This window comes from Spea bombifrons, chromosome 11 (assembly GCF_027358695.1).
Source record: "Spea bombifrons isolate aSpeBom1 chromosome 11, aSpeBom1.2.pri, whole genome shotgun sequence".
NCBI classification, from domain to species: Eukaryota; Metazoa; Chordata; class Amphibia; order Anura; family Pelobatidae; genus Spea; species Spea bombifrons.
In genome coordinates, this window is record NC_071097.1 from 35515722 (window position 1) to 35529573 (window position 13852).

Here is a 13852-nt window from a genome sequence, read left to right on the forward strand (position 1 = left end):
CCTCACACAGCTCCTGGGGCAGGAGGAGGATGCCCTGGGGCATTTCACCACTTTCCTGGACAACGTGCAGGTTCTGCTGGAGGCCGCCAGGTACCTGGAGCGAGCGGAGCAGGACAGGAAAAGTAAGTTTGGGGGGCCGATGATCGGTTGGGGGGGGCACGGTGCCCGGGGCAAGGGGTAAAACAAAGGAGTGAGGGGGGGTAGGAGGGATGCGAGAACACTGGGCTATTGTCAGTCTGATGCCAGCCAGACAGGGCAAGGAGGGGGCAGTCTGCCCATGTCTGTCTGTGGGGGCTAGGGGGCACTCTGCCAGGTGCTGAGGGGGCTGCTAGGGGCAGTCCGCGGGGTGTGTGGGGGGCAGGACTCGCACACATAGATGTTGGATGTGGTTTGTATTGCTGTGTGATGCCGCAGGGTGATACTCGGCACTGATGTGCGCAGGTTGCTCCTGTGTGATGGGAGTCGCTGATCTCCTGGTTGGGGGGTGAGGGGGGGTCTCCCTGCTGAGAGGTTTCTGGGAACTTCATTTTGTGTAACAAAGGATTAGTGATGTGTGAGGCCGGGGCTAATAACTGCACAATGTGGCAAAAACAAAGAGAGCTTGGTTTGGAGGGGGGGCTGTCTGCCCCAGACACCTGCAGAGCCCGGGTCACTCACAGTAAGTCGAGGCAAGTAGCTAACCAGGGACACTGACCCTGGGCCGGCTCCCCTGACCCAGGACACTGACCTAGGGCCGGCTCCCTCAGACCCAGGGCCGGCTCCCCTGACCCGGAACACAGACCCAGGGCCAGCTCCCACAGACCCAGGGCCGGCTCCCCCTGACCCAGGACACTGACCCAGGGCCGGCTCCCTCAGACCCAGGGCCGGCTCCCCCTGACCCGAAACACAGACCCAGTGCCAGCTGCCCCTGACCCGGGACACGCACCTAGGGTCAGCTCCCCCTGACCCAGGACTGACTCCTCCTGACCTGGGACACTGACCCAGGGCCGGCTCCCCCTGACCCGGGACACTGACCCAGGGCCGGCTCCCCCTGACCCAGGGCCGGCTCACAATAACCAGGCCTCCTCAGACTTACCAAGGATAACTCACGTGACATATTCAGCTCACATACACTGTGAGTACATTGAGCAGCCAACCAGATGAGGTGATACTTAGCTACTGATCGTGGGGTATCAGCAGATTACCCCATCCTAATCCCGTGTACTGTACACATGTAAATCAGTGAATGCACATGGCTTTACACGTATGTATCAATCTGTACATGCCAAATAAAGTTAAAAAACTGAACCTATAACATTATCCAGAGACCCGTTTCCTTCCATTTCATGGAATTCAAGCTCAGTGGTGGCAAAGAGTGCTGGGAGTTGTTGCCGCACAGATGTTGCCACGTGACGCTGTCTGCCCTGTGATCACCCCGGTTACTGTCTCTGGGGGGTCACATTCACGTATTCGGAGCGGTAAAAGTGCTGAAGCCCAGGACTCTCCATTGGCAATTGCACCGCTTTTAGCACCAAAATTGCTGTGTATGTCCCGGTTGTCATAGCGATATATCACAAGACAATATTCTATCCAAACAGCTGGCCGGACAGTATAACAGCGACCAGATAACGAAGGGTTATTTTCAAATCAACGCATTTACAGTAAACATAGATAGAGACCCCAGGGTGACACAACAAGGGTAACCCATAGCAACATACTGTTTACTGTCTACAAAACCAATAGATTGTCAGCTCATAAGACCGGGGCCCTCTTCTTCTGTACTCGTATGTCTTGAGTGTTCTTGTTATTGTCACTTTAAATTGTGTTTGTTAAATGTTGTAACAGCGCTACGGAATCTGCTGGCGCTATAGAAATAAATGTACAAATTCAGCTTTTTTACAGATTTAGTGACTCATAACGTGTGGTTTTGTTTAAAAACTTTTGATGATTTGCAGAAAACACATATTGTTTTAAAGAAAAAAACCAATTAAATAGCCGGTGCGTGTAAACAGACACGTGTGACCTGGCCCACGCGTGTAACGAGTGTGTGTGCGGATGTGCCGGGGTACACACAGCTGCTGCATCACCTGATTTGCACTTCCTGGGCACACACATGGTTTCCACATGTAGACAATCTCTTATTTGCTATTGGGCGGCTACCCAGAAGGTGTGGTAAACCATGCGCCTATCCACCAATCAGCGCGTGCCGAAGGATGATGTCATGCGTTGCTGAGCCCAGCGCTGGAGGGGCGTGTCCTGATCATTCTGATCGCTGGAGTCTGGTGATGTCATTTAAAGCCACAGTGTCAATCCAGGCTAGCAATTAACCCTTTGTGGTAGTGGAATAGAGGGTTAAATATGGATTTTACTTGTTATTCATTGAAAGTGTAAATGTATAATAATATGATTTATTTTTTATGCACATTGTAGCAAATTTGTCATTGTAGTTTAGTGGCATCAGCGGAAGTTTGGAAAACACTGAACTGATACAAAGTAACACAAGAGGCTTATTATAAGTTTTCAGGACCCGGAGACGCTGGGGGCCTCTGCGTTTGGCTTTGGATTGCCACTTTTTGCTCAAAATGATACATAAAGTGTTATTTCTAGGGCGCCATCATATTCTTTAAGTGTATTGTTTTCATTAGGAGCCAATGTGTACTCGGCACTGTACGTGCTACGGTGCAGTATATAGGAGATACTATACAGTCATGAATATGTGATCGATGCGTGATAATAATGCATCCTGTAGAGCATGGGAAGCCAGCAGGTAACTTTCCATACCTGCCAAGTGTCCTGGACCCCAAGGCAGTCCTGGTTTGTGACCCATGACCCTCTGTTCTGGTGTGCAGCTCCTCTAGAATACATTAGCTGAGTTCCATGGGCTGCTCTCTGTGCATGCGCAAGTCCAACTACAGCACTTGTTGCACGTGCAAGCAACTAAACAAGCCTCTTTGCTTTAGACCGTCCTTTAGATTGTCAGCTCTTGAGAGCAGGGTCCAGTATCCCCAGTCCACCGATGATTGTTTATAATACTCACATGGCACGGATGAGCCAAATTTATAATCTGGCATCTGTGACGGGGAAAAGTCCAAATTATTATGTATCTATTGGAAGAGAGAGGGTTAAAAGCCAGAATACTGCAGATGGGTGGAAAGAACTACATTTCCCAGCAGCCCCTGCGGCTGTCTGTGGGTCCCGCCCCTTGTATCTGCTGCAAGAGGTAAACAAAGTAGCTCTCACTCTCAGTACAGGCAGCCGACTCTCCAGCTCTTCTACAACTCAATGTCACCTGCCTGATTTTTTTTTTTTTGCCTTTTTAGCACAAATTATCTGCCCTTCCCCCCACAAAATCAATTCTAATATGCTTATAATAATCCTAGATTAGTATTTCCTGCCCTTTTTTCCCCCCAACCCTAAAAAGCTCTCGAACCCCCGTCACGGCCCTTGTAGCTGCCAAACTTAGAACCCTTTTAAAGTCTTTTTTTTTCCCCAAACGTCAACATTTTGTTGAGAATTTAGTAATTATTTTTTATTTTCCTTTTTTTTGCTCTAAATTTTTATATATTTTTTTTTATTGTTTTTAAATTAATTAAAAACTAGGTTTTTTTAATATATAAAAAGGGATCATGGATGGCGTGCATTTATTAAATATCCAGAGGCTGTTAGAGGCGGCTGAGTATTTGGAGAGAAGAGACCGAGGTAATTTCTAACAATTTTCTTGTTTATTTTATTGTAACATTTTGGGGTTTTTTTTCTGACTTTTCTGCTCGCTTCCGACCCGTCTGGATCCTTCTTGCTCGTCCCGCACGTTGCTAGCGAAATAATTGATCGCATGGATTGCAGATCGCCCCGTCGTGTCTTGCGTTTTGTGCGAAATGCCTATTGTGGCCTTAGCGTTTCTTATTAACCCTTTGATCTCCAGCACAATGAGCATATTGATACAAAGTGTCCCATTTGATTTAGTTTTCTTTTTGTTTATCTATCTAAAAAAAAATACAAATTGTTACATATGTTTCAAATTGATTCATTACAAATATTTTGATGCTGAATAAGGGGATTCTCGGGACGCTTTAAAGCGACAGGGTTTCGGCGCAGTGGAATGTGACGGCGCTATATAAATCAATAAATCAAAAATCTGTGATTTCCGTAAATTAATTTTCTATAAATTTGGACGCAACGGGGATTATGTATGAAAAGTGCTTCTGGTGCAAAGTTTGAAAGGTGGTCTAATTACCATGGCAACCAGCGGAATGGTCCAGGAAGCAGTTGCATTCCATCCATTCCGTTCCAGTGGTTGCTATGGTGATAAGACCACTTGTCTTATTAAATATATATATAATATAACCTATCCGGGCGTGGAATTATTATAATACACTAAAGTTTTTACGCTATCTGAAGGCCTGTGGGCCATATTAAAGAAAGAGCGCGATCCTTGGGAAGAGGTCTAAATGTGGTGCAGTTACCATGGGAACCAATTACATTTTCCTGCTGTTTGCTCCTGGTTGGCACTGAGTTTGTAGAAATATGTTAAATTCGAGGGGGCGGGGGGGTTGGCTCCTTCTGTCTCTTCAGTGGCGTTCCAGGGAGTATTTGGGGGTCAGTGGCCCTGATGGGGCCAAGATGCTCTGGAAATAAAGTTTATCATTAAATTGGTAAATTTGTATTATTGATGATCTTGGCTATACTCATTAGGGGTTAATTGGGCGATTGTTTATGGGACTGATTTTGGTGACGCTGTATGCGTGTCTAGTATATGTGGCTAGTATATGGTGACCGGAGAATGCCGCCCCTGTGTACATGTGCTTGTGAGTTCTGTGCAACAATTTTGGTTTGTTTTGGGTTCTTTGTTTGTTTTATACGTATTTTAATAATCGTCTGATTTTTAATGTTTCTATTGGCGGATTTTTAGTTTTTTTTTTTTTAAAAGGGTTTTTCCAGACATGGCAGTATGAATCTTGAATCTTCTTCAAGCAGAAGGGGTTACTGTAAGAGTTCTGCGGACAGATGATTTCAGAGATATCACTAATTCCGTATGTATACTTTTTTTTTTTATTCTCAGAGTGTGAACATGGATACGCTTCATCATTCCCATCCCCCGAGAGCCCGGACCTGCTGAGACTAAAACCCAAAAGGATAAAATCCAAACGATGCAACAGCAGCCTTGGAAATAACTCCAACAGGTACCTTACTCTAAAAGCCTATTAAAACGGGTTAAATAAAATATATTCATGAATCGAATATGTCGGTCATTCTACAAAATATGCCATTCAACAATGATCGCAGCGCAGTGGGTGCAGTACCCCTCCCAGCCTGTAGGTAGTGCTGTTACTTGTTTAAATCGCTAAAGATGTCCATAGAAACCAATGGCAAACCAACTGTAGCGCCACCCTTAAGGTAAAGGCCATGAAAGGTATTGCACCCAAGAAAGCTTAATAACCGATATAAATGATAAAAAAGCAATCTTCCTGAGCAGATCTCAAACTTATTTCAAGAATAAACATGTAAAATGTATTTTTTACATGACTGGTGATACCCGTTCACCTTGGGATAAACGCATTATTCAGGGTGTTCATTTGCCCCTATTGTCTGGAATCCATAGCAGTAAAGATCTTTTGGCCAGATGTGCCTTCCTAGAGACTAAGACCGGCTATTTCATTAATTTCCAGAACACAGTAAGCTAAGGACTTGTGTGATTGATACATTAACCACAAAATAGAAACATAGACCCATAGATAAGGCCCATTTGGCTCATCTAGTCTGCCTGGTCACATGCACATAAGCCTCTACCACTTCTGATGGGAAGCTGTTCTATTTATCTACCACCCTTTCAGTAGCAGAGCCCAAATCCACTATTGTTTAAGCTTAAAATGTGTAACAGCTTAACAAACAATACTTTATAAAATTAGACTGCAGATGATTGGCTGCTGGGTCTAAGATGAGACCCATGTAGTTTACCCCTAAAATGTTACCGCTGCCTACCCCTTTCTGTCATTTTGAGTTTGTCTTCGTTGTTTTATGTCTTTTTGGGGGCTGTAAATCAACCCTGACGCTTAACTCTGCATAGAAATATAGAATTCGACGGCAGAAAAGACCCGTTTGGGCATCTAGTCTGCTTGCTGAGTATTTCTTTCCCAACGTAGGAATCTATTGGGACCGTATATATATAATGTGTGTGTGTGTGTGTGTGTGTGTATGTATGTATATATAGGGCAGAACTCTATAATCAGCATGTACTTCGGGGGCCTTTATTTTTAGAGCGAAAGCTTTTGTGTCCGCACCGCAGTAGGAAGAGGATATCCCGTCCTTGTTTGGGTTTCAGATCTCAGGGTATTTTAAGGTGGTGACATTAAAGGACTTTTTATTTTTCCCGTCATCCGATGGTTTCAGGGGCCCGGCCATGTTTTGCGTGTTAACCGTTTGCTTTCCGGGGGCGCAGGGGGAAGCCGTTATTCGGTATACCTTTGCGCAGTATGGGACAGTGATGTGCTGTGCTGTACTGTGCTGTGAGCCTTGGACTTAAAGGGTTACAAGGACCAAAAAAAAGATGAATGAAGGACAATTGCTCTTTGCTAAATCCCAATACAGCTGGCGCCCCACATGTGGAGACTTTGGGATTCTCTTGGCAACTGTTTAGTGATTTAATATCTGCCAGAATCCTTTCACAGTTGCGCCGTTCTGAAATTCCCCGCATTAATCGTTCTATTGATGACATTCCGCGGCGCTTCCACCGAGAGAAACCTAGAACCTGCCGGCAGATCGGCCCCATTCGGCCCGTCTGGTCTGCCCGTTTGACTCAAACCTTAATCGGTCGCTGGTGTCGGCTCGGATTCTTTAAATATATTGGGTATCTAAGGGGTTAATGGGAAAACTCATGGGGGGGGGGATTAAATTCCAGATGGGAGATTTGGAATTAATCTCGCTTTTCTACAAGAAGAAATCTAGTGTTTTTTGGGGGGGTTTTAAAATATTTTATTATTTTGATTTATGTAATTTCGGCACTTTCTTGCCCGAGGAGTCTCGCGGTGAAGGTTAAAAGAGTTATTTTCGGTGATGCACGTGGAGGCTGAGAACATACTCCGTATCCCCCGCCCCCCCCGCGTGGAGTATTCTTGTCCTCAAATGAACTTTATTCTGCAAAATGTGATTACTACACTAATTCAGCTTCTCAAAAACAAAAAACCTCCCCAAACCGTTAACAGCCATCTACTTCCAATTAACGTCTTTAACTGGAAAAAGAAACCTTAAGCACAAATTTCATTTATAATTTAATAATAAAATATTACATTAATTGAATATTTTAAAATTATTACTAAATATAATTTATTTTTTTTACTAAATATGTAATTCTAAAATTATTTCTAATTTTTATTGGTTTTCATTTTGTAATAAATTAATCTTTAAAGAAGAAAAATGATTTTATGCGTATGATTTGTTTTTTAAGTTTTTGAGGCATATCCTGTAATGCAAAACTAATAATTGAAGTTTTTTATTTTATATTTTTGTAATTTCAGATCAACGCACAATGAGCTGGAAAAAAATCGGTAAGTGACTTTTACAAACCTCAGAGCGGTCCTGTAGGCACAGTTTTGTTTAGATTTGGGTAATTGCTGTTATTTGCGTGGGTTTGCCTCTTTAACATTGTATTTTTTTTGTAAAATGTTGAAATTAATGAAAATTTCAAAGTAATTTTATCCTCTGGACACAATTTGAATTTTGTTTTTCTAAGCAAACCTTTTTTTTGGCAGCAGCCTATCGGTGACTGTTAAACACACCCTGAAAATATTAATGAGGTGGAATTTTATGTGATGAAATAATTATTTTTGGGGGATTTCACAGTAAAAACGTAGAATCTGCCGGCAGATCGGCCCCCATTCGGCCCCCGTCTAGTCGCCCGTTTCTCCTGCTGTAAAGACTCAAACCTTCATCAGTCGTTGGTCTCGTCTTAGATTCAGGAGCCGTATGTCTGTCCCATGCATGTTTAATCCCCTCACTGTATTACCCTCTACCACTTCTGCTGGGAGGCTGTTCCACTTATCTAACGCCTTGTATCCCATGTTGTGTTTTAATTAAGCAGATTTGGTGGAACAGCACCTTTAAACAATTAACATTGTCTATTACAAAAATAACAGCCCCCAGCTGTGAGGGTCTGGGGCAGAGTGTGGGACGGTGAATTAGGAGTGGGGTCGGGGGTTAAAGGTCCATCGAGGGAGTTCTTCAATGCAGTGATTGGTTGAAATGCCTTAATAACATAACAGCAGGTTAATGTCACTTCAGAATCATTTCTTTTTTGTGGGGACATAAAAAAAAACAGGCATTTAAAAGCAGATTGGATTAACTGTTTGGGTTCCAGACGAATGTCCACTGCTGTGTGCTTCAAAGGGTCATCAATAGACCATTGTTTCTATAACACATCGGCAATTAATTAACAATTTGTAACATTACTGTATGTTATTACTGTATACAGCGCTGGGGGTTATTACTGTATACAGCGCGGGGGGTTATATTACTGTATACAGCGCTGGGGGGTTATATTACTGTATACAGCGCTGGGGGTTATATTACTGTATACAGTGCTGGGGGTTATATTATTGTATACAGCGCTGGGGGGTTATATTACTGTATACAGCGCTGGGGGGTTATATTACTGTATACAGCGCTGGGGGGTATATTACTGTATACAGCGCTGGGGGTTATATTACTGTATACAGCACTGGGGGGTTATATTACTGTATACAGCACTGGGGGTTATATTACTGTATACAGCGCTGGGGGGTTATATTACTGTATACAGCACTGGGGGTTATATTACTTTATACAGCACTGGGGGTTATATTACTGTATACAGCGCTGGGGGTTATATTACTGTATACAGCGCTGGGGGTTATATTACTGTATACAGCACTGGGGGTTATATTACTGTATACAGCGCTGGGGGTTATATTACTGTATACAGCGCTGGGGGTTATATTACTGTATACAGCGCTGGGGGTTATATTACTGTATACAGTGCTGGGGGTTATATTACTGTATACAGTGCTGGGGGTTATATTACTGTATACAGTGCTGGGGGTTATATTACTGTATACAGCGCTGGGGGTAATATTACTGTATACAGCGCTGGGGGGTTATATTGCTGTATACAGCGCTGGGGGTTATATTACTGTATACAGCGCTGGGGGTTATATTACTGTATACAGCGCTGGGGGTTATATTACTGTATACAGCGCTGGGGGTTATTACTGTATACAGCGCTGGGGGGTTATATTACTGTATACAGCGCTGGGGGTTATTACTGTATACAGCGCTGGGGGGTTATATTACTGTATACAGCGCTGGGGGTTATATTACTGTATACAGCGCTGGGGGTTATATTACTGTATACAGCGCTTGGGGGTTATATTACTGTATACAGCGCTGGGGGTTATATTACTGTATACAGCGCTGGGGGGTTATATTACTGTATACAGCGCTGGGGGTTATATTACTGTATACAGCGCTGGGGGTTATATTACTGTATACAGCGCTGGGGGTTATATTACTGTATACAGTGCTGGGGGTTATATTACTGTATACAGCGCTGGGGGGTTATATTACTGTATACAGCGCTGGGGGGTTATATTACTGTATACAGCGCTGGGGGGTTATATTACTGTATACAGCGCTGGGGGTTATATTACTGTATACAGCGCTGGGGGGTATATTACTGTATACAGCGCTGGGGGGTTATATTACTGTATACAGCGCTGGGGGGTATATTACTGTATACAGCGCTGGGGGTTATATTACTGTATACAGTGCTGGGGGTTATATTACTGTATACAGCGCTGGGGGTTATATTACTGTATACAGCGCTGGGGGTATATTACTGTATACAGCGCTGGGGGTTATATTACTGTATACAGCGCTGGGGGTATATTACTGGATACAGCGCTGGGGGGTTATATTACTGTATACAGCGCTGGGGGTATATTACTGGATACAGCGCTGGGGGGTTATATTACTGTATACAGCGCGGGGGGTTATATTACTCAGTATTTTCGGTGTCCCGGCAGCAAATCCCGAGCAGTCAGGAGGGGAGGAACTTTTTTTTTTGTTTTCTCCCCTGTGGTTTTTTGTGATCTCAGTAAAAATAGAAAAATGCGGTTAGTCCAAAAATAATGTGAAACACGTTGTGCCGTCAGGACGGGGTATCCCGGGTCACGGAGTGTTCGTGTCTGCAGATTACGTGCAATGAGGAGATAATGTCTTTATCGGTTGTTTTAGCTGCGTTTAGTCGGCGTGGCAACCCAGATTAACAAATCGGCACTTTGTAAGAGTCATTTCTGGGCTAGACTCGTAAACTAAAAAAACATTTAAACACACATGGGATAGGCATATGGATAGATGTACGGAGCAGCCTCCCAGCAGAAGTGGTAGAGGGTAATACAGTGAGGGTATTAAACACGCATGGGATAGACATACGGCTCCTGAATCTAAGACGAGACCAACGACTGATTAAGGTTTGAGTCTTTACAGCAGGAGAAACGGGCGACTAGACGGGGGCCGGATGGGGCCGATCTGCCTGCGGGTTCTGTGTAACTTGTGATTATACAGTATGTAGCAATTTGCCAAATTAAAGTTAAGGTAAATCCGGAATGTTGTTCCTGTAGTCATGGGGGGGGGGGCGGCACACAAAGAACCCCTAGTAGGTTATCATCTAGATACATGGTTAGGTAGGCTGGCAAAGGATCGTGGGATTTGTAGTTCAACATTGTCTGGAGAGTTACTTGGATACAATCATTAAAGAGATAAAATAATGGATGGCGGTTCCGAGCTGCTTCGTTCGGATTCTATGTCTTTTTATCCAAATAGTCAGTGATGGCTGAAAGCCTAGAACAGAAAACCTGAGGGCTCTCCAGCTGTTCTTGGACTACCAGTCCTATAATCCAGGGAAAGGAGTTGTAGTTACGGAGAACTGGAGAGCTCCATGTTTTGCAAACCATAAAATCTAACAGTATGAGCTTTGATACCGGAGCTTATAACATTAGACGGGAACCGTGTGGCCCTTCCCTGCTCCCAAGTGTCTCTGAGTTGGTAACAGTATCAACTACTCCTACAGGAAAAGCGAATGTAGCCGGAATTGCGTAACTTAAACCATTTGCCGTTCCTTTTTAATTGATTGTTCTAGGTAATACATCTGGGGATCTAGGTGCTCAACCATTAAACACCACCTTCAATGTATTATTCATGAAGAGGCTTCCGGGTTGTGTAACCTAAACCGTTTTATTTGCTCGCTGTTTTCCAGGAGGGCTCATCTACGGTTGTGTTTAGAACGTTTAAAAGACCTTATCCCCCTAGAATCCGACAACACCCGGCACACCACGCTAGGACTTCTGAACAAGGCCAAGTCGCACATCAAGGTAAGAGCGCTTTTATCTCGCGGTTGGGTCGGTCCTACCATCCGGCGGACAACTCGCGATCCTCAGCCACACATCGGCACGTGCCGGAACCCTCAGCAATTATAAAGAAAACGCTTTTAATAGTGATTATGTTTTTTATATAATTATAGCAACCCATGGTATGGTTCACGGGTTGCTATGGTGATAAGAATACTTTTTTTTAGGTATTATTAAGTGACTTACGTCGATACGGTTGATACAGTACTTCTGTACTGGTGGGAGACCTTTCTTTTGTGGTGGGTTATAATTCCCCTTCTTGTCCTGCAGAAACTTGAAGATTCCGCTCGCCGGGGACAACACCAGCTGGAGATCTTGGAGCGAGAGCAGAGGTTTCTTAAGAGAAGACTGGAGCAGCTCCAAGGCTGTCCGGAGTCTGAGCGGACACGAACAGATAGCATCGGATCGAACAATTCCTCCGACAGATCGGACTCCGAACGAGGTGCGTGCCGCTTCTCGGGTTAAGGTGTAAATGTGGTGACGGGTAGGGGTACAAGCTAGGATTGGCTTATTGTTCCAAAATCGTATTGATTCTTTAGTATCAACCTAAATAAAACCGAAAAAGAACCTCAATAAAAAATGTTTATTTGATTATTTTCTTTTTTTTACAGAGGAGATCGAGGTGGACGTAGAAAGCACAGAATTCTCCCACTTGGACGTGGACAGCAATAGTAGCACCAGTATCAGTGACTTGGATGACCACAGTAGCCTGCAGAGTCTGGGCTCTGACGAGGGTTACGCCAGTTCCAGCCTACGGCTTGCCTTCACAGCGTAGATCCATCCTTGACCCGTCTACAAATCCAGGAAGTCGGAGGAAACGGACTTCCTGTTGGTAGACAGTTTGGATCTAGAACACGAGAGCTGCTTTGGAGTTCAACCTTAGTCCTTGTAATGTCGTCATTATGACCCGTGTTGGGTCGTCGTTGGGAATTATCATTCTGCTTGGTGGACCAAAAAAAACTCTTCCCAATCCTTGGTGTCCAAATTCATAGGTTGGTCCACGAAAATCATGCGATACCCCCGTTGTTAGATGTTGGTATGACCCAAGTGCTTCCTTATCATATTTGAACTTCCCTACAATGTAAGGATCTTTAACGCCGATATGAACCCGTGATGGTAACGTATGCTTCCATTCGCTTGTGCTTGCCTTCTCTCGTGAAGCTTTCTCGTTGGGTTTTCAGACTGCTATGAAGATGACACCAATCAAGTGTTACCAGCATGCCTTGCAGGAGTCCAGACACAACCCTGGACTCGTCTTTCACAAATCCTACTTCTTCTAAAAAATGTTAAGGGAATACACCGTTTGGGTTACCGGACGGGCCGTTGGGTCATTCCTCAATGCCAAGTAGAAAGAACGTTCAGTACAAAGTAGAACTTCTTCTGAATCTCAAAATTCTTTTGAGAGGTGCGTTCTTCAACCCAACGTCTTGTAAAGACCTTCTCCCACCCAACCCACAAAAGCGAGGGCATTCGGTCGATCGCACAGCTTGTGGAAAGCACCGGAAACCCAAGCACCGACCTTAAGATCGTTAGAGGGTATTACGAGCTCGTGGAACATGAGAAGCAAATCATCAAGAAGGCGTCCATGACAATAAAATCACTTGGTGCTATTAGAAGTTCTGGCTGAGAAACGCGTTGGGTACAATGTCCAGAAAATTCACCATTTTTGGTCCAACGAGCCTTGTGACAAAAATATGATGAAGACAACATGAATTTCATATTGAAACATTCTAGATTCCTTTAAAGGCACCATGTTTTATATTTGTGAACATGTTTCGATAGGATTAACTTTTTATTAAGTTAAAAAATACGCGTCAGACGCCCGACTTTTTTTTTTTTTACTTCTAATTTAACTATCCCTTATTTCTCTTTTTCCTATATTAGTAAAAAAAAATAAAGTTTTCTGTAGGAAATAATATATTAATTTAATTATTTTAACTTATATGATTTCTACCCCCCCCCGCAATGCTTTTCTGCACGCAACGCTCACTTTTTTTTAGGTAGGTTCACCAGTATCACTGGCCTCACCCCTAAATTTTAATACACTTGTTTGTGGAGGAGAAAGTATAGTAATGTCAGCAATCCTGGAAATCAGGAGAAAAAAAAAACCTTTTTAATTAATACAGAAATTTTAAAATTCTGGTGAAATTTGAAAACTGATCCTGCTTTTGGAAATATTTTGGCAGGCAATGTATGAGCGCGCATGTGTACGTATATGTCTGTATGCTGTCTGTACGCGGCACGGTCAAACTATGAAACGTTCAACTTTGTAAGTTGTGTGACATCGCGGTGTGATTTCAGTTTGAATGTATAGGGTGTGTATTGTGTTCATTGTTAAGGTGGACCTGTCCCCTATACAGCTTTACAAATCATTAAATACATTTTATCAAAACTACGTATACCGTGTTTTTATTGGTTTTTTGGGGGGGTTTTGTTTC

At 43.7% G+C, this 13852-nt stretch overlaps 1 protein-coding gene across 1 annotated transcript; it reads left to right on the top strand.

The window, feature by feature from the left end:
- Positions 1–3598: 3598 nt before the first annotated feature.
- On the top strand, positions 3599–12700 carry MXI1 (MAX interactor 1, dimerization protein). Its single transcript, XM_053450304.1, has 6 exons — positions 3599–3678; positions 5039–5159; positions 7491–7520; positions 11264–11378; positions 11685–11856; positions 12026–12700. The coding sequence occupies exons 1-6, from the start codon at positions 3606–3608 to the stop codon at positions 12187–12189; spliced, it is 675 nt and encodes a 224-aa protein (XP_053306279.1). The 5' UTR covers positions 3599–3605; the 3' UTR covers positions 12190–12700.
- The last annotated feature ends 1152 nt before the right edge of the window (positions 12701–13852 follow it).